At 40.3% G+C, this 21,576-nt stretch overlaps 1 protein-coding gene and 1 long non-coding RNA gene across 3 annotated transcripts in view; one reads left to right on the top strand and one right to left on the bottom strand.

Moving 5' to 3' along the window:
* The window catches only part of LOC102064105 (ubiquitin-conjugating enzyme E2 E2), a 202,503-nt gene that overhangs the window by 13,663 nt on the left and 167,264 nt on the right, over positions 1–21,576 (bottom strand). For both annotated transcript variants that reach the window (XM_074538499.1, XM_074538504.1), the window contains exon 5: positions 8,897–9,044. In XM_074538499.1, coding sequence (XP_074394600.1) covers positions 8,897–9,044 — 148 coding nt within the window. The remainder of the gene's footprint in view (positions 1–8,896; positions 9,045–21,576) is intronic.
* Positions 1–21,576, top strand: part of LOC141728624 (uncharacterized) — a 69,912-nt gene that overhangs the window by 31,734 nt on the left and 16,602 nt on the right. The window lies entirely within an intron of this gene.

Here is a 21,576-nt window from a genome sequence, read left to right as displayed (position 1 = left end):
ATCTAAACACACTAAAAGCCTCTATGCTCACAAATAATGGTCTTCTACCCATAAGGTATTGTCAAAGTACAACTGAAAAGAGCAATGATTTAGGCCAACATCAATAGTAATCCTGATCCAAGCCTCCTCCCCCTGCACACATAATTAGGAGATATTCCAAGACATATTTTCCTGAGAACTATTAAAGGGATGACAGTTCACAAATGTTTTCCCTGCTGTTATAATAATCCCCACAGTTATGAGTTCATGTTGAGGGGACTTAGTCAACTGATAAGAACAAATCTTGTAACAGTTTCATCAGCTTTTCATGGCAAAGAAAATGGATTCTATTTCAATGCATATCTATATGCAATTTTCATAACGTGCTGCTGCATTTCTTGCATTTACATCTGTTTAATACCATGTTTATAGATCATGTCCACAGAGTTGAAGATATATAGGTGTATGTGTCTGCAAATATTTAAAGACCAGATGTATAGCAAGTCTCTTCCTGGCAGTGCTGAGAGGCTCCTAGTGAGACTTCAGATGTGTAAATCCCATGGGAAGTACTGAAAACCCTACCAGCTGTCAGCCAGCAGCTTTAGGTGCCTAAATGCCTTTAACATATTGGTACTGTGTGCTCAGCTCAGAATATGAGAAGCTGTAAGTGATTCAAACTATACAATAGAAGTTAGTATTGTGTGCACACTACAACATAAGTGGTGTAGCACAGTATCTTTTAAACGGAATAGAAAGAAAAAGCACTGATGAGCTACCACAAATCTGTAAAAATCAGCCCTAGATTCTGTGATATGATCAGTCCAAATATGTAAATTTACCTATGTAGCAGGTTCTGCAGAACAGGGAGGGGAACATATAGTATTTATAGATACACAAGTACTTTCTTCCAAAAGAACTTTGTCACAGTTGAGGGGATCTCTTTGCTCATGTTTTTCTCAAGACAACCCCACCTTTGACGAAGTCATTCTGCACTCACTGAGAGCAGAACAAACCCCATCAGTTTCATGCTGCATTTTCCTTTCATGCTCCCTTAGGACAACTTCTTAGGATGGCCTTAATGCCAAGCACCCATTTGCTCTGCTTCCCATCCAGCAGCATTGAGGCACCAGAGCAACCCCACACTGCACTTTGTCTTTGCTCAGCCAGAGCCTCCTGAGCAGGAGGCTCATCTGGAGACAACCCATGTCAGAAATGTAACAGGGAACAGAAAAGATATGTTGCAACTCAGAACAACCCAAAAAAGCATTACTCCCTGAACCGACTCCTGGCTGCTGTAACTTTCATTTACTCTGTGTTACTTGTTGCCATGCTTGAGTGACATGGCATAGAGTATTTTCCTGCTTCAGATACAAAGAAAGCATTTTCCATTGTGCTGAAACAGCCTAGAAACCTGCCCACTTCCTGACAGAGTACAGTATACAAACTCTGAAGAAAAGGGAAAAAAACAGCTCCAAGCTAAAGAATATAAATAATCTCAGACAACAGAGCAATTTCATTGTTTATATGACCCTCTGCTGCTTACAAAAAGGATATATAGGAAAATGAGATTGTTTTGTTGTATGTCTGATAGTACTGTGTTGTGACATTGCACCTGGTAGCCTGTGGGTGCCAGGAAAGAATCAAAGTAGCAGGGCTTAGCTGGCCTCATAAAATGGGACAAATTAACATTGTTTTACCAACTTAAAAGTATTTCAGTAATTTTCCAGAATATTCATCACATTTGACAAATCTTAAATATGGATTATTAAAGAATGAGCATTTATAAGGAGTACTTATAGTTTTCCTGTCTTCTATATATGTTCAAAAAGGAAACAAAATTTCACTAGAACCACAACAGCATGTACTTGGGCAGAGGAAAGCCCAAGAGCCCTTTTTGATAAACTGAACAAAGCTGATAAGATGTTAAATGAAAAACAAAAAAATTCAGATTGGATTCTGAAGCAGTTTCTGATGGTAGTAAAACATGCAGATTATGTCTTTAAGAAAAAAAATTACAAGAATGAGGAGAATGAGAAGTGGCTCATCCCTTGAACTTGCTGTCATCCAGAATTTCTAAATTCACTTCACAACTGGGGGTGAGGGGAAAAGAAGGAATGATAATTGGGAAGTCTAAAAAAATTGCAGAAGGAACACCTGATGTGAACCAGCACTGACAGAAAGCAGCCTCTGCTGTGGGGAAGCACCAGATGAGGAGGAACAGGGTACATGCTTCCTGCCAGATTGAGATATATGGAATAATGGAGAGAAATGAAGATACATCCGGGCTGCTGAGTGGTGAGGAGCACAGACCTGTTCTTCATTACCTAGGACTGGGTAGCTATTTTAAAGTTGGAACACGGAAGCCAAATAGCAGAGCTGTGACCACAAGTCAGCCAAATTCCCACTCAGAGCCAAATGCCCCAGCATGGAACAGATTTTATTATTACAGCTATGTTACATTTTCCTTTATTAAGCTGCCTTGGATTTATTTTAAACTTTTTTTTTTTTGGACAGGAAAGTGTTTTCAAGTACCACAGTAATTCTGAAAATAGATCTTTTTTATTGATACAGTGGACATCTAGTAGTGTATTAAAATGCATGCTGGTATGGCTGGGGCTTTGCTGGCTGAAGAAGCAGAGCTATTCCTGTGGAACCTGATACATTGACATGCACTTGGTTTTTAAGTGGCTGTGGCAGTTATGGCTCTTGGTGCCCCTGTGCCAGAGATGATCAGCCCAAAGCAGTGTCAGGAGTGTGCAGTGCGTCAGTGGGCATCAAAGCCTGGCAGCCTCACTCCAACTCCTGGTGGGAGATGCATTTTCCTGAGGGGGTTTAAGTGAACCTACTCCCCTTTGTCTGGGGTGTGCAGAAGACAGTTCCGTGGGTATTGCATATTGGGTATCCAGGTATTTCTGTTAATACCTTATGCAAACTTGTAGAGATTGTGGAATTGCTATGAACAAATATTCAGATGAAACTTAAGTTTCCCAAACAGCAACACAAACTCAAAATGTGGAGGTGCTCAAAGCTTTCTAGACAGCAGATCCATCCATGTTGCACTTGGAGATATGATCCCTGTCTGGAGCAATTCCAACAGCTGGATTTGGGATGGCTGCTGAAGGCAAACCTGCCTTGGGACAGGGCAGTGGCATTGCAGCAGGACACCAACTTCCCCCCAAGAATGTATACTGCTGTCTGAAAGGGAAATGGGCTGAGAAAGCACTAATTCAGTTCCCTCCCTTGCATGTTGTCTGACTTAAATCTCCCCACCTACTCGTGTTCTGCAGAGGTTCTGGTAACAGCAGCAATTCCAGCAGCTTTGTAGCAGGGCAAATACCATTCAGGCTTTTAGGGCTTTTAAGATTATGTTGAAAAATCACTCTCCAAAGTGCTGTTTTAGATCCCATTGAGGATCAAAGATATGCATTAAATTACACTATTGAATCCTTTTCTGCAAAAGATGACAGAACTGGGATTTTATACCCTCAGCAACAAGAGTACAGAACCTTGCACACCCTTAGGAGAATTATAAAGGGAAAAAAAAAGGAAAAAGAATAATGTAATAACTGAATCCCACCTCCAAATTTTCTTAAATACCAGAACCTTCATGCAGGTGTATGTAAGGGTGTTAATATCTTTTAGCAGACCTAAATCATGCCAAACTACATGGATAACTTGTAATTGCAACAGAAAAAGAACAATAGCATGTTATCCAAAATTGCCTGTTATACCTACACTGTGATAAAAACAAGAGTTTTCTAGGGAAGATAAAGGCAAAATGTAAGAATGACTCATATGAATAAAGCTTAAAAGCATGTCTTGTGTCCCTTAGTGAGACACATAAAGATCCCCATAACCTTAGGATCTTTGACTTTGCTTATCTATGCTTAGATAAATGTAAGTCATTAAAATGCACAGCTACATTACTTCATGTGGGTTAACAAAGTATGAAACCATCCAGTAAATTCATGATTCATGGCAATACTTGTAAAAAACAGCACATCTACTTGTAACCAGGGTACAATATATTTGAAAGCCACAATGTACGTTGCAGAGTTTTTTAACATAAATAGTCTACTTTTCAGATGTGCCGTGAAACTGCAGCTACTATAAAAATTGATGAGTGTCACACTGAAGTAATGTAGTGCTACTTGTCTAAAGTAATGTAGAGCTACTCATTTACTCTCACAAGTACATTTATTGTGAGGATATGCATGCTTCAAACTACGTTCACGGCAAACTTCACAGGTAACACTAAACAAACTGCCTCACACTTTCTGGTGAGTTTAAAAGGTAACCAGACAAGCATCTTTACACTGATAATATGTCACTGAAGCATCTGAGAGCAGAGCAACCAACTCGACTAGTGCTGACCCCAGTGAAGTGGGTACTGCAGGCAGTTTTTTGAGCATATCCTTTGCCAGAGTTTAATGCAGAGGTTTCATCCTTTCTAGTGAAAGCCTTTTCTTTCTTCTGCTCTTCCTTTCCTTTTTTTTCCTTTTTCCTCTTTCTTTTTCCTCTCTTTTCCTTTCTCCACCATTTCACTCAATTGGGTAAAAGCAGACAAACAGTGAAAATGACAGGGCAAAGACAGAAATAACCTTCAGTGGGGCTGCCAAGTGAGATAGGCACATCCAACAGGGAGCAGTAAATATTTCCACCTGGATGATGGTGATGATGAGCAGGTTAGTCTGCCTTGCTGTGCCTCATGCCCCAGTGAACTCCAAGAGTCAGGAGCATTTAGGAAGGATGAGTGCAGTGAGGATGAGCAGGGAACAGAAAGCCTCTCTTACAGAAGGAGGCTCCTAGACACAGGTCTGATGGTGTCCATCAAATAAAGACAACAAGGGAAGAGGATGGTTCTTAATTAGTACACCAGGAGTGAAAAACAGAAAAATGGTCACTTAGGGTACAGGACAAGACTTGCTTAAAAACAAGTGGGTATAAAATCCCTGTGAGTCAGTTCAGGTTAGAAATCAGGTAGAGGTTTCTAAAGAGCAAAGCAAGTGAGGCTCTGTAGAGCCCTTCAGCAGTTCCTTTGGCTACAGCTGCCATCCAAATGCTCAGCCTAATGCTTGTGGGAAAGCAATATCGTGGCTGGCCACATCTCAGTCTGCCACTCCTCCTATGTGTGCACCCCCTGGCACATCCCCATGGCAGGAGCTTGCAGGGAAAAGGGCCAGCAGCAGCAGCAGCAGAGCATTTGCTCCCAGAATGCCAGCTGAGGGATAAAATCACCACTGACCATGGAACTTGCACGTGGGGAAAATGGTAAGGAGCCAGAGCCAGAGGATGACACCAGAAAGAAAGAGGCTGGTGTGAGGGAGAGATAGGCTTTGTTCTGATGTTTTAATCAAGGCTTAGTTGGGTGTTATTAAGCAGACATGATTCAATGTTAAAACTGTTCAGACATTGTGGATAATCAGGCCAGCCAAGTTTGGATTTTGAATGTGAAGAAGGAAGCCATGCAAAGAAAAGTGTTGCAATGTTATAATTAATTTTCTCTGAAGCATTTGCAAATGATATTTTTCCCGGGGCTTAAGAACCTTTGGCAGGGCCAGGATGGCAATGATCAACTGAGAAAAATAAACATTCTAACCCAGATCAGCATCATCAGCTCTGTAACTATAAAAAATAATTAATTTGCTTAGCACTTCAAACTCAGTAAAACACAAAACCTCAATGGCCATCTGCACTTGAAAGGTCCTTGGATTAAGGCAGTGTGGAAATTTACACTCCCCAGGCTCTGCTTGAATACTTAAAGTGTAGTTGACTTTCAGTCCAAGCAAAAAGGGTTTTTGTAACTTAACACATTTTCAAAGTGGGGAGTGTCCACATACCCTGCAGTAACTAACTGCCCCACAGGCCAGCCCTAGCAGCTAACACTGGAAGCAGGCATTTTCAGCATTCAAACACAGAGCCTATAAACATTTGCTCGCTCACTCACTCACTCACTCACTCACTCTGTTTCATGCAGATGAAGGTATCTATCAGGTTTTGTGGGGTTGCTCATGCACATGCCAAAGTATTTACAGGACTGGAGCCCTGATTTGTAGACAGGGATGTGTGCTGTGGCCTCGAGTGCCACCTCAAAGGAAAATACCAATGCCTGGACTGGGCTAGTGCATCCCACCATCTCTCCCATCCCTCTGATACATTTGGCTCCCTCACACTCCCAGATGATGCACATGTGCTCAGTCATACACAAACCCTACGGCACCCCTTCCCCCATGGAAAAGTCAGCCAGCTGTTACAAAATTCAGACCTTTCATTAACACAGTTTAGTGGCTGATAGTGCCAAGCAAAACAGAGACAATTAATAATAATCAGGACTGAAGGGTCTGAGACAGCTTATGAGTAAAGGATTGTAGGAGCTGTTTAAAAAGGACAAACTTGCTCCTGCCTGGAGTGATAGGGAACAAAGGGCAGTGATGTATAACCAGGGAGGGAAGAGACTCTCTCGTGGCTTTTGTAGATTACTGTGTGAATGACAGGAGCGGCAGGAGCAAACACCTCTTTTCATTTGCTCAGCCTGCTGGAGAAGAATAGCAGCGCTTGCCAATGAAGCTGCAGCTGTGCTTCAGTGCCGCTTAATCACTGTGTATGACTGGGGCTAAATTAGCTGCCATTCTTACTCCTATTTGTTGTTCTAATGAAGATTTGCATAAATGTAAGTGTAGGGGGTAACTGATACTTGATTCCTCATTTCAGAGGCCAGGGTGGAAGACTCGCCCATCCTGCGTGTTTATGTTTGTGGGAGATTCAATGTTGCCTTTCCATTTGACCTGATCTGCTTCTGGCTGATGAATGGTGGAAAAAAAGAGTTGCTTATCAAATCAAGACCCCTGTTGTGTTTCTGCCTTTAGAAAAGGGCGGACTAGTTAGATGAAGAGAGGACTGAGGGATTAGAAAATTACTCCCAGCAGTAAAAATATATATATGCATGTTTCTGCAGCTACTTATGTGTATATATATGTGATATGCTTCAATGGCATATGTATCAGTGACATATCTTTCCATCCATCCATCCATCCATCTGATGGTAAGTAACCAATATTTTTTTAATGATAAAATATCAGAAAAAATCCTCTTAGGCAATAAGATGAAAAGTAAGGACTTGTAAATTTCTGCAAGCCTTCTGTGGTTCATCACTAACATTCAAAGTTTACTTTTAAATGAAAGAATATCTAACACGAAACAGGCGATTACCAAGGAAGGCGAAAATGACTCAGCACTTCAAAAATATGTGCCACCAGTGCCTTGTGAGACTGGGATTCAAATTAAGAAATTGTGCTAATTCATCAAAAAAGGGGAAAATTTTACTATGAAGCAGTGAAAAAATCCAAAACTACTTCATAATTAAAGAGAAGATTTGAAAATGAAATGTCGTAAGATTGCTTTATTCAAGACAATCCTATGGCTGCTAACTGAAGGAGGCTAAATGGAAGAACTTCCCATTTTTTGTGTGTTAACTTGCTGTACATGGTAATACGGTATGGATAATAGTTTTCAGTATTCCTCTTACACACTTGATATGCTAAAACTGTTGTTTGACAGCGTCTGTAAGGATTTAAGATTGAGAAGCCGTAAGTAGTGAATTTCTAAATTTCAAATCACTGCTGGAAACTGTCCAGCTCTAAAGATGACTGTATCCCCCCAGAGAGAGTATCTGTATTCCTATGGGAGAGCATGCATTCACTGCCCATTCCTCAATCCCTACACAGCTTAGCAGTGTCTCTAGCCCTTTAGCTGGTCTCTAAGACACATGAGCAAATATTAATTTGGTTGCTGTACACTTCTGTCATCTATCTGCCTGACTACCTACAGACACTTCTGCATATTTTTGGCCAAACACTAACAGAAATCAATCTTTCAGAGACGTTAGCAGAGAGCATTCAATCCACCTGAAATAAATGTGCCGAACACTCTATCACTCCACCTCTCAGCTGAAAGGAACACCACAGGTTTCAATGTTCTATACAGCAACAAACCCACTTGAAAATAAAAGCAGTCAATCACAACTTTGCTTGTTCTCACCTTATTTTGAGTTTTGAAATATTTCAATACTCTATTACAACTTTTTATTCAGCCCCTGATTATGCCAGAATCTCACGTTCTGCCCCTTTCAAAGCAATTTTTAGACCTTTTTGCCCCTTTAGGGCAAATTAAAAATAAAATTGAAGTGTGTAATAAAAAACAAACCAGCAACAACCCTCATGACATATAAACAGATCACATAATTTTTCTTCAATGATTCTTTAGTAATTTCTATATATTATGGTTTTCCAAGGCTACAGTCAGAATTATGTGTTTGTAAATAGGGTAAGAGAAAGTGGAAATTACAGACCTAGTGGTCAATGGCATAAAACAAATCTAAAAGAGCTGAGGGGAGAGGTTAAGTGCTATGCTACTTAATAAGAATGACAGCTTGCTTTGAATACTCATGCTGGCTGTCCAAGATATTGAATAAACCTCATTTAAACTAATTTTCATTATTTGTAGAGTCTGTGTTAAGCATCTATCATTGTCTGTGCTATTAATATTCTTTTCAGAGACCACATTATCAGCATATTTAAATGAAAGCTTTCCTTTTCAATATTTATTAATTCATTAATATTTCTGTGTGGTAATATCCTGGTTGTAATATCCAAATTATGCACACTAAGGTATTTTCTACTGATCAAACTTTCTGAATTAATTTTTTTTCCCTCCAGTACTAAAACTGCACTTGAGCTTCCGAAATTCTGCTTTCTTTCTATATTATTTATATGAATAGCATCTAAAATTTACATTTTTGTGGGTTTTTTTTCAGTAGGTACCAGTAAACCAGAGCACTAACCAGATATTACTGAGCTGACCAAATGTGAATGACGAATGAATGAGGATGTGAAAGTTAATTCATGTAAATTCATCTTACCGGGGTTACAGTCTGTGAGGAGGGAGCAGATGGAGAGGAGAACTTTAGAAATGGTTAACGCTGGACTCCAGTTGTCCTTTAAAATGTCCAGGCAGATGACGCCTTGGCTGTTAATGTTGCAGTGGTAGATCCTTGTCCGGAATGTTACCTGGAAAGGATAGCGTGTCTCAGTTCAACAGCGTTCAAGCCAGTAACTGCACAATTATTAAACATTGAAAAACCATAGGAACAAACATTCTGCTTTCCAGGCTGCTAGTGATGGTTAAAGACTGGGCAAGACAAAATAAAGGAAATAAACTCTGCCTCTTGCAGCTGTGGCCGGCAGTGAAACTGGTTTGTGCAGGCTGAGAATGGGACGCATTTCCTGAGCTTCTCCTGCCTTGGTCTTCTCAATCTCATTATTTTGTAAATGGCAAAAAACCTCCAACAATTCCAGCCCCTAATCTGGAAAATGTTCATAACTCAGGTCCACGGCTCTTTCACGCTTTGAAGGAAGTCAGAACAAAACAGATTATTTTACTGTCTTCATCTGTTCATCATTTGACACAATAGATTAAGCTGTAAAAAAAAAATAAATGCAGAGGCATCACAGCAGTGACTCCTGAAAAAATTGAAGTGAAATATTTTTGAGAAAGGCTGCTCAAACTTCCAAATTTTAGGTTACATTTTTATCAGCAGAATTGTTTACAAACGCCTTTTGGGGTTTTTTTAAGTAGTTTATTTTGATGATTTCTGTATCTATTTTATATGGTCTTCCAGGTGATCCCATAGGTAACAAACCAAGGAAATTATTTTAGCCCAGAATAATGTCCTCTTTTTTCAAGGTGAAGACACAGGCTTTTTATTTTAAAAGAAGCTCAGCTAGGAATGTTGACTTCATAGCTCAGAATGAATACTGGGGCTACTGGATAAGAAGGGACAACGTGAAAAAAAACCACGGGAGGTCATCAAGGACTAATTTCTCCATCAATTCTACGCAAATGACAAGCCACACCCAGATGGTTTCAAGGACATGTTCCTAAAATCTAAAATTAAGATGTAGAACTTCAGGTATCTACTTCAGCAGCAAGAGCCCAGCCAGGAGAGGGGCTGGGCAGGCAGGAGACAAGAGCAGGCAAAGCATTCCCTGACTCAGGGAAGCTGTGCTCTTCCCTCCTCTGGGACAGTGCCAATGCAAGGGGGAGTGCCTACAAACCCACCCCTGCCCTTCCACAGATAAACCCCTGTCTGGAGAGTAATGCAAACCAGTGACAGGCTGGCTTCTCTTCTGATTTTCTTCAGTATCAGAGATCTCAGTGATCTGAGAGGGATTATCAGGCCACTCAGCAAGCAGGAGAGAGAATACAAGTGAAATAATACAGTACCTGGTTTGCTTCTACAAAAAATAATTATAGAAATCATTCTCTAGCACACTGAAAAATTCTGCCCTTTGTATTAAATCAAGACGCTTTGACAAAATAATGGAAAGAAAAGATAGTAGATTTATGGTATTTAAACATTGCATTCAACAATAAATACTTTTTCTCTCAAGTATTTTTCCACATAGATCTGGAAAAATGCTTTGGAGCCCATTGTCATGCACCAGTGAGTTCTGCACCAAAGAACCCTACCAAGCAAGTTAATCAGTTTTTAAATGCTCCTATATTTAAAGGTATTGATAATTAATTGGATAATTTGACAGTTTGCTACTCCATACCCTACATATTTATAGGTTTTTTCATTTTTCCTGTTCACTTGTGGTTTTGCTTATTGTTTTCCAGCCTAAGTGCTTCACTTCTGGGACTTCTCTGAGAATTTAAAATATTTCCGGTGCAATGATCTCAATTGATCCAAATGCTTTAGCCAGATGATCTATTTTTTCCCCCTCATTAGAAGCCCAAGCACATTCAGCATTTGGAGGGAAGGAAGTCTTCTGTGAGATCAAAATGTTATTTATTTAAATAATTATAATTTGGTGATAAAATTAAATGTCTGTGTACAAAGGGAAGCTATTTTGAACAAGGAAGGTTGCTAATGCACAAAAGCCATAAACTACTTTACACAAAGTGCCCAGAAAGAGAGATGGTGTGGAGGACCATCCTAGGAATTGTAGGTACTCATTTATTCCCCAGGTAGATTAACTCCAGGAACTCTTCTACTCCACTTAGAAGTGAATCAGTGACTGCTCCCTAGCAGGATGTCCCAGGACTCAGTAAAAACACCTGCCTAATTTTAAGTATTGCATGCTAACTTTTCAGTACACCATTGGAATAAAGCCTATGCTCAAGTATTTTACTTCAATTAAAGTGCTTCCCTATACTTCCACAATGAAAAATTGGAGGACTTCATTCAGTGGCATCTAAATACACTGAGTAATAAGATATGTGTGGTCTCACTGAATGTGGGGGAAGCACCGAACCACTGCACAGATTAAATTATACCCTCTAAAATATTTACAGACAGGTCAGTCTGAGCTTGTGACCTGCTTCAGAGAGGTCATCAATTTGAGCCTGTATTTTAAGTGTAAGTGTTTTGTCTCCAGCAGAGAGGACAGACACTGCCACACGTTTGTTCCCCTGCCTCAGCTGCTTCTGAAGCACTGAAACAAGGACACTGGGAATTTGGCAGGATTCAGAGCCACTGAGATGAATGGAGGAAGTTCATGTCATTCATGAGCTGTTCAACACTCCATTGCCATCACCTGGTGGATTATTGTACATGAGACTCCACTTGTTTACAGTTGGAAGGCTGTTTTTAGAAAATGCTTAGACCAGAAATATAGCATTTTTTCACAATGACTACATATTAAACCTGTGAGATTGAGAAAGGCAAGATAAGGCTTGCTGCTTAGCGCTGACAATGTCACCAATGTCACTTAAGACAGGCAGGCATTTAAATATTTAAATAATCAACGTATTAGTTAGTTTATAATGACGATTTGTTATATTTTATTAATTAATTTTAATACTAAAAAATCAATTCAATCAATTAATGAAAACAATAACAGTGTTTAGAATTGCAGAAGAAGCTGTATTCATGACAGCCTTAATATGCTGGAAACTGTGGCCTGAAGGCTGCAGGTAACAGAGTTCTCACCCCGAGGCAGCAGAGTACAAATGGGATAACACATTGCTTTCCTCATCCATGTGTTGCCTCAAATTGCTGATAATGTGGGAAGTGCTGAGATGGAACTTTCTGCATGTTGTGCTTACCATACCTACATTATAAGGTTATGCAGGGTCCTCCTATTCTACCATGTGTTAATACCTTTCCAGGGGAACTGCATTTTCTTTATTATGGTCACATTTTTACCTTTGATGTCACTTAAATATTTCCTTTAAATGCTGGACTCTAATTCCATTTATCCCCTAATGAAAACACCTAAACAACCTCATGCAGGGGCTCTAAGGAGGGTGTGCAGGCAAAGTCACCTTCAGACAATTAAATGGTAGAGGAGAAATTTATGGATTTTCTTGAAACATAAGTGTTCTCTATGGATTTATTCTCTTTCATTCTGGAATTTAAAAAGCATACCTAATTTTTGTTGAATAAAAGTATAGGTCAGGAAAATGCAAATTACAGGAAATAGGGAAAAATGGGACTACCTTCTGAAAACTGTGAGCACTACAAACAAACTTCCAAAAGGTAATGATATGGAATTTATTTTCAATCAAATTTTATTCAATCAGTGTTGGAAGTAAACAATAATAAACTCATCTGTCATTTACAGCTGAATGCCAAACATGCAAAGCTATGTCTGGCTGTTCACTGAGTAAGTTTTAGGACTGAAAAAAGACTGTTTATAAAACCTGGGAAGAGGAAACTAAGATGGATTTCAGTTGAGTGATTGGAGGCAACTAGTTGAAGGCAAGATAAGTAATTTCTGGATCTCAGAGTGATTTTGAAGACCATTTTCCCAGCATTATGTAGTCGTAAAATAACTTAATATCTTTCTTTTGCACGGAGGTCTAAACACAACAGTCACTATGGTGCCTGGTACACCACCTCACACACTTTCAGACTTCACTGAATTCAGTTGCAATCTTCTTCAAAAACATATCAGGAGGAAGAAATGATTCCCTAGTTTTACAAATTACATGCAAGGGCTCACAGTGTACCCTCAGGGTTTGCCTTCATCAGCCTGTTTGGGTTCAAACCCTCACCTCCTGCTTCTCAGTCACTGGAGCCTGGTGACTGTGTAGGGAGAGAGGAAAAATTCCCAGAACCAGCCTGAAAATAAACAAAACCAACCTCCTTTTGCTCAGCTAACACTGGAAGAAGAGTTGAGATTCCCAGGGCTCTCATTCCCATGATTTTGGGAAGCTCCTTTCAAGAACTTTCATTTCTTACAAGGATGGAATTCTGCATGCCTGCTCGAGGTGAAATTTCTGTCTTCCTCAAATATTCCCCAGGAGTTCTGCTTTAATAAAACTGCAGTGGCACTACCTGAAGTGGAAGAAGTTGTACTGCATACAGAAAAGGTTTCTTATATATATATATATATAAAATATTATGCCATTTATGATGATGTTCATAGAGCTCAGGAGAGAGTAAGTTGTTCCCATCTCCGTTTGTCAGACTTTATGAGCAATACATTTGTCCACGCAGAGAAAATAAAAACAAGATCAGGCCTACACTCTTCAGTCATGTGAGAAAAATAAAACAGTCTAAATGAAAAGTGTATATAGCTCTGAATGACACAACGTTCATGCAATAATCTTTATATTAATTAGCACCCTTTAATTTCTTACAAAGTGCACTTCATTTATCTATGAGCACTGAGGCTGCCTTTTTAAGACAGGATGGACTATTTCCAGTTTGTTAGTACATATTTATAGCATGCACATGAACAATTATTGAGATACTTACTGATTCATCACAAAGAGTGTACAAAAAATGACTGGCCATATGATGCTCACTACTTAAGAGTACATTTTAAGTTTACAGCAAGAAATGAACTTCATCTAGTTCTCAAAACACTTGATTACATCTAATTTTACTTGGTAAAAAACAGATATAAATAACTTTATTAAAGGAAAATACATGGTATCTGCATTAGCAGGAAATAATATCCTGTAATTATGTTTGCTTGACCTACAGAGAAGTCTGATACGTAAACTGTGCTGTGCTTCTTTGGTGAAATGCACCATGCAAGACATTAGTAGCCAAAAGTGGTAACAATTTAAATGGATATAATAGCATCCACATGAGTTCACCTTTAATACTACTGAAAATGAATCAGTATGCAATGTGAGCAATTATTTATTATACTCATTGTAATTATGAAGCTGAGTAACTACTCACACTGTCTCATTGAACAGTGTTGCAGGGGAAAAAATTGAATAAGCACAGCAGCACTATATTATATAAATAAATATCTATACTATATAAATGCACTCATTTTGCACCCAGATTTAACAGCAGGATAAGTAAAAAGGGACCTTGATAATCTTTGATATATCCAAGAGAGAGAGAAAAAAAGCCCTAAACAGTACAAAGATTTCTGAAAACAAAGGAAGAGAAGGAGAGGACAAGGGAAATGGATTACTGTTTGGGTTAGGGATGTTCAGAATAGAAACAAGATGGTAATTTGCCAAGCATCAAAAGCTTTCTCTGGCAAAGTCACTATGAGTTTTTATAAAATGATTTTCATATAATCAGCATAATCTTTCTTACAATTAGCAGTTCCTTATGGAAAGTCAGCAAAAAGGTTCTTTTATAAGAGAGCAAGTTTTTTTTTTAAGATTTACTGACCATTTAACTTTTACAAAATATAACCTCCCTTTTGAAGTTCAAAGCATGCAGGCTATACTGTCCTGTGTGTACACCTCTCTCAGTTCACCACACTGCTCCTGCATGGTGCTCCAGGCATGAGACTTTATTCCCAGACTTTTTATTCTAGAAACAGGGGCCTCTTCTTCCTCACCCAATTTCAACAGCCATTGGGTATTTAGGTACTCCACACATGAGAAGTCCCACGCAGACTGACTTCAAAGCTAGTAGTTCTTTGTCCTGACCAGTCCATCTGCTCTGATTTTATAGTAATGATGTGGATAAAATTCTTTCTCTCACATCTGTGTATATTTATCTGTGTGTGTGTAAAAGAGGACAAGAAACAAAATTGACATATTATGTATTTTTAGATCACATGGATTTTATGAAGTAGTAAAACAGGCTTGATACAGCAGAATTATGTAGCTTCTGAAATTTCCAGCAGACAAATTGTCTTCCGAAAATATATTTGACAAACAATATGAAAAGCAATGCTGTGAGGCAGGAGATATTCCCCATACAATGCCTCTACAGGACCTCTTAAAGAGCTTTGTGTACTGGGTATTCACAGAAAATTGGAAGAAATGATAAACCACCTAAGTCTTGGTAAGGAAAACAGGAGGAGTTTAGTAAGATAGAGTTGTTTGCATCAAGATTAAATAAATCAATAGAAGCTACTGATATAAATTAATATATTGTAAACATAGTGAATAAGGAGGCTATTCATTAGAAGAGTCACTGGCAATTCCATTTACCAATTACTAGAAGAATTATCAGATAAATGAATTGAAAGGAAATCTCAGAGATTTCCATGGTGCTGCCTTATCAAATACGTATTTTGCATTTAATCACAATAAAATATTGTTATTGATTCCTCAGTCTAACATATTTCTGCTCACATCTATGTCCTCCACTTTAAAGTCTCATTCTGTCCTTTCAAGAGACATTACGCTTACTTAAGCAGCCACCTGGGTTTGAGCTGTCCAGAGCCTTGTACCACTGCAAACTGGTTCAGCACCACCTGAAGACATCACAGACTCACAGAATGGTTTGGGTTGGAAGGGACCATGAAGATCATCCAGGGTCAAAATCCCTCTGCCATGGGCAGGGACACCTCCCCCTAGATCGGGATGCTCTAAGTTCCATCCAATGTGACCTTCAACACTTCCAGGGCTGGAGCACCCCAGGGATGTGATCTATGGAACAAACTGTTTCACTGCAGGTGTGCAAGCATGGGAACTGCACTCTGCAGCTCACACTCCTGGAAAGAGCTGTTCTGAGAAGGGCAGGATTGGGGCTGATCCTGCTGCCTCTGACAATGGCCTGCTGCTGGTCGGTTGTCCATTTCTCCCTCTCAAAAAGACTCCCCTGCATCTGATTTCTGCCTGCAAACACCCAAAGACTTCACTTGCTGGGAAAACCTGCCAGCTCCATTTACTGTCACGGATGAAGGGTTCCCAGGCTGCTCTCAGCAAGAAGATGCAAATGGAAAGGCTGGGCGAGGAGAACAAGGGGGCACAGCCGAGGGGCCGCGGAGGCAGCGCTGTGGGAACGCGCCTCACCGTCAGCACCAGGAGCAGCATGGGGAGGGCAGCAGGCAGCTGGAAAGAGCTGTGAGCAGCACAGCACGGCACTGAGAGCTAATAGGATGTGACAGAGGCTATGAGAGAGGTATGACGAGGCAAATGAATGTAAAGGATAAGGCTGACAGGAGAGCACTGCATTTGAAGGCTGCCCTTATGACGGCAATATCTGGGAAGGGGGGCTAGAGGAGGCTCAATGAAGCCCTGCCTGCATCAGGGTTCCAAAGACAGTAGACAGGGATCAGTCAAATGGGCTTGTACTTAGGGAGTTTTAGAGCTTCAAGAGTAAATTGTGTTAGCAGTGATAAATGCAATTTAAAGCACATGTCTGCCTAGTAAGGTTCATTTTAACAACGTAGGTTAGAAATACCAAGGAATGTTTATTTTTTTTGCATCTACTCTTGTAAGCACTGTTTTTCTATTACACTGCAGAGAAAAGTGTCCTTAACAGCCAATCACATATAAAAAGAGTATGAACATGTAGAATAGAAGCCAGGAACAAAAAGAATTGCCCCCTCAGACATGAGGCTGAACTTACAAAATAGATTGAAAGTGTCTACCACAGAAGAAGAATTCCACAAAAGGATATTGAGTACATTGAGATTAGTGCTTGTCATGGTTTGAGCCTGGCACAGAGCCAGTGCCCCCCATGAAAATGCCCTCACCCTGGTGTCTGCTGTGAGATGTGATCAGGAATAAGCAAAACAGGCTTTAGCTTAAACATAAAGAACACTTTATTACTTAAACTACAGGGAAATAGGGAAAAACTATAAGGAAAAGAAAAAAAAATTGAAAACCTTACAAAAACTACTTTCCTCCTCCCCACTACTTGACTTTCCCAATCTGATACATTTTCTCGAAACACTAACTGCCCAGCCTTGGCACCACACTTTAGTATACTCAAACTGCAGTTCATGAAGAGGAAAGGAGTCCTTCTTGTTCTATAGGCTTCCCCTGGAAACACACTGAAACATCGTGTGCTTCTCTGTCACTTCGGCACCGCCTGGAAAAAAGGTCTTTTTGCCGCTTGTGACATCTTCCTTCTATGCCCAGTGCTCTCACCACTGTGCATGGCTAGAGCTGCTTTTAGGGTTGTCTTTCAAGGATGCCTTGTCTCACTCTAAAAAAGGCACAGTCTCTGCTTTGGGACATCTGTCCCCCCCATATTCTTCTAACTCCCTGGGGCCGGGGGGTCCTCACGATGAACTCTCCTGGTTCTGAGCCACTGCTTCCCCCTAAGTGCAGTCTCTGTGTCACAGGAACAACTGAGTCTATGGCCACAAGAAAAGTCTAGCCAAAAAGCTACTCCAAATCATCTCTCCCCATCTAATCATCTCCACGTTCTTCGGGCCAGGTCCTTGTCTCATCTCATCTCTTATCTCCCTTCTTACTTAGCTTCGAGGAGGATTAGCATTTTTTGCAAGGCTCCAATCATGAAAGAAAGGGGTTAAAACTTTCAGTCTCTGTCCCGGAGCTGCAGCACTCCCACACACGCTGCTCACACGCTGCCGCTCTGGCCGGGCACTCTTCCCCCCCCTTCTCCTCTTGGGCCGGCTGCTATCACATTCGGTGTCGCCGGCTCTCTCTCTCTCTCTCTCCTGGGGGGGGGATGGCTGCCCGAGGGCTGACTCTCCGGGATCTTCCACTCTTCTATTCTCGAAGGCCTCCTCACCTCCCATCTCTGTCCAGGCTCAGGGCCTACCACGTGGCTGCCCCTCCCCCGCCCAGCAGCAGCGACTGGACGGGGGAGAGATCTGACCTCTTCGCCGCGACGTCCCAAGAGAGCCTCTCAGGGCCAGAGCTCTGCTTTTAACCCCTGTGTATTCTCGGAGGTGTGTCCAAACCCCACTGGCTACACCAGGTGTCAGTATGAAACTCAGAACATCCATTGGTTTGACCACAGCATCTCAGAATTCCCACTCCTTCCTGGTCAAACCACCACAGTGCTATATTACAATTATGTATGAAAAAACCTGAAGAGATGTTTAATATTGCCATTAAGATCAAACTCTATACACTGTGTATTATATTTAAAAAGGAAAAGGGCCTCCCTTGTAGTCCAAGAGCTGATTTAAACCATCTAGGCATTCAAGTGCTGAGAAAAGTTTTTCAGTAAGTTGTTAGGCATAGGAGACTTACATAGGACTTAACAGAAAACAGAGTTTTCTGTTATTTTAATTTTGATTTAGAGGTGATTTAGCATATTGCAGCTTTCAAGTCCTATGAGCCATTTTTCAGTCAGCTGAGATTAAAGTCCCCAGCAAGATTAATTGTAGAACTGGGATTAAGAGATTCTATAAATCACTCAAATCCAAAAATACAGCTAGCAGAATACTAGGATAATGATAGATATATCCATATTGTATCAGCCACAGCTAAATTGAATTGACACTGTAATAGGCTGAACATAGTCAAATATGAGAGTAGAAGTAATTAATAAAGATTATTCTTGAGGAAAGTGCAGACTCCAATGCAGTGACAATTCCTGGGAGGAAAGTTCTCTTGAAGAGCATGCATTTTTCTACAAACACCTGTACAAAGGACTGGTATGGCTTCCTGATTTGTCAAAGCTTCCTGCTCCAGAGGGACAGCATATAGGATAGTGAAATTATTGCCTTTCCTTCAGTTGTGTAGAGTACCTAAAGCTGCAGTGTTTGTACTGATGACTAAATTTCAAAGAATCTCAGATCAAAACCGTGCATACTTGGGGAATTCACTGATTTCTTATGTGGACTGAAGACAGAAATTGAGGTGAAATTCTTTCTGTCAGACCAGGCTAAAATACATGATACCTCCTACTCAAATACCCATGGACACATTATCATACATGTACACCCACACATACAAACACACGTCCTCCCACAAGAGACACCTATGCATGGCTAGATCCCATTCAATCCCCCAAAGAAAGAGCTTTGGGGTATTGAATGGGAGAGAGAGAGAGAGAGAGAGAGAGACCTTTCCTCTGCTAAAGCCAAGGGGTGAACTGTCTGAATCCATTAAGGATGAAAGGAAGATAGTTGGCAGGAAAAAGAAATCTCAAAGGTATTTCTAAAAAAGGTTGAGGGGGTCATTAAGCCACTGAAAAAAATGTAAGGTTATTTCCTTGACAGGTCATCTAAGCATTTTTATTCATTTCTACTCTGAACAGGGCACAGCTTTGTCTATTTTTCAGTCCCTTATGCTACATGCTGTATTTTTGGGCTGAAGTGAAACCTCACCTTGTGACCGAAATTGAAGCCTCGGCAACATCTGGGCCTTTGGCAGAAAGTGAGCTCATCACCGCATCCATGCCTCACTTTGTGTGTTCCATACCTTCCTTCAGCCTGGCATCTCATAAAAGCAACGTGACACTGAGGATGCATCTGAGAGGAGAGCGGTGATCATGCAGCCTGCCGCTTCCTTGCTGACTCAGCCCTCGAGGTGCTGAGCTCATTGCTGCAGTGCCACAGCAGCTTCCTCACAGCAGAGGCAAGGAAATATTTTTAATTGATTAGAGCCTCCCAGAAAGCCAAAGCTAATTTGTTAGTTCTCAGATGAGCTGTTCTAAGGATCTTGTTTTCTGGTTGCAGAGCTAAATCAGAGTTAGGCTGGGCTGGTCCTCCATCACTCCTATCAAGCTGCATTGGTCACACAGAGGTAAACTTTTTTGGGGAAGAACAACTCCCTCCTCTTCATGAGTGTGCTGCAGTTGTGAGTGAAGCCAAATGCCACTGATTTATAAGGAAAGCAGAGCTGAAAAGGTCAGTGACCTCTGGCTCAAAAAATTTGGAGTCCAGTTTCAAGGCATGTGACAAAGCTGAAACACTGAAACAGACTGACTTCAAAGGGGAAGAAATTAACAGTGTGAGAGCAAATTACACTCCATCTTACCACATGGTTTATTCTGTGATGGTAAAGAGTAACTTAATTTGATTCTATGGTTATGGTTAGCTTTGGAAAAACACTGACAGACAAGGACAGACAAAATGAAAACTACGGATCCATAGGGGAGCCGTAGTCTGTTGGTGCAGACTGGAAGGGAAACCTGATGACAGTGACATGTTGCTATACAAAACCTGAAATGCGAACTGGATCCCATAGGAAAATTAATGTGGAAAATAGAGATAAAACTTGAAAATCTTAAGAATGTTGGAGGCTACAAAAACTGAAGAAATACCTGAAAGTGAAAACTTGTATAGATACTTTTTCTTTGTTAAACAAAACCTGAATGAAAGAGTGATTCTGTTATGTGATAAAGGGAAAGTAGAGAAGCAGATTAACTATCTGGAACAGCAAATGACAATTACTTTGTACATTTGTTTAAAAGAAAAACCAAAATATAGAACATCTTTACTTGTACAAATGTGGTCTCTGTTGTTTATTTGATTAATGTTTTCCAACATGCAACAGGGTGCCCAGCGATCAGATCAGGCATCAACAGTGTTTATAGAAGCAATCTGGAGCCCTCAAAAAATATCAAGAACTTTGTATAATACAAATTGAACAGTGTTTACACCACAAATATATTTTAATGACGGTAATAAAAATAAAAGACACATATCCAAAATCAATTTTCAATGCATTTTTCTTACTTAAAAAATTATTTTACCCTCCTCAAGATCCATGTGTGACATACACATGTATGGATGTGACAATGGAGTGCACAACATCTGAGAAGAGATAAGGAAAAGGGATCTTTCTGCAGATTTTAACAAACTTTGGATTAGGCCCCTTAACAGTGAATATGTTATGTGACATGGGAATTTGCCTTTGGAGCCCCAGGCTGGGTCAAGTAATTGCATCTGGGAAATACAGTTTCTGTTTCTTCCCAGGTTTTTTGTGGTCACATTTTAGAAAGATCAATTTTGACAGTACTTGTTTAAATATTTCCTTACTTCATAGTGAATGAGGGACGAAAATGGCCCACAGAAATCTCAGGAGTAATTTATGAATTCAATCATAGTGAAAAATGTGAATTAGATCCTTTCTGCTATGTTCTTACAGGGAGGTAATCTTGCCAACACTCAGGATACATTTTATGTCTTTCTCAGTACATTTCACAGTCTTGTACTTTATCCCTAGGTTTTTTAAGACGATAGAGCCATAAGGAGTTAGAAAAAATTGGAATATAACTACAAAGAAATCTAAAATGATCTATGCCCATAACCCTATAATCCATGATTCTGAGAACAGTACAAAATATCACAAATCTTGTGGAGAAGTAGAAGAGATGCCAGCACACAGACAGCACTGTACCACGAGGCCATGTGTTACATTCCATGTCCTCAGTACCTTTCTTTTGCTAGAGATCAGCTTGGGGAGGACATATCTAATTACCCTTTCCCAGCAGTGCTGACAGGCAGC

The sequence above is a fragment of the Zonotrichia albicollis genome, chromosome 1 (genome assembly GCF_047830755.1).
Source record: "Zonotrichia albicollis isolate bZonAlb1 chromosome 1, bZonAlb1.hap1, whole genome shotgun sequence".
Lineage (NCBI taxonomy): Eukaryota > Metazoa > Chordata > Aves > Passeriformes > Passerellidae > Zonotrichia > Zonotrichia albicollis.
Note: the sequence above shows the minus strand (reverse complement) of the source record. Positions and strands in the feature narration are given on the sequence as shown.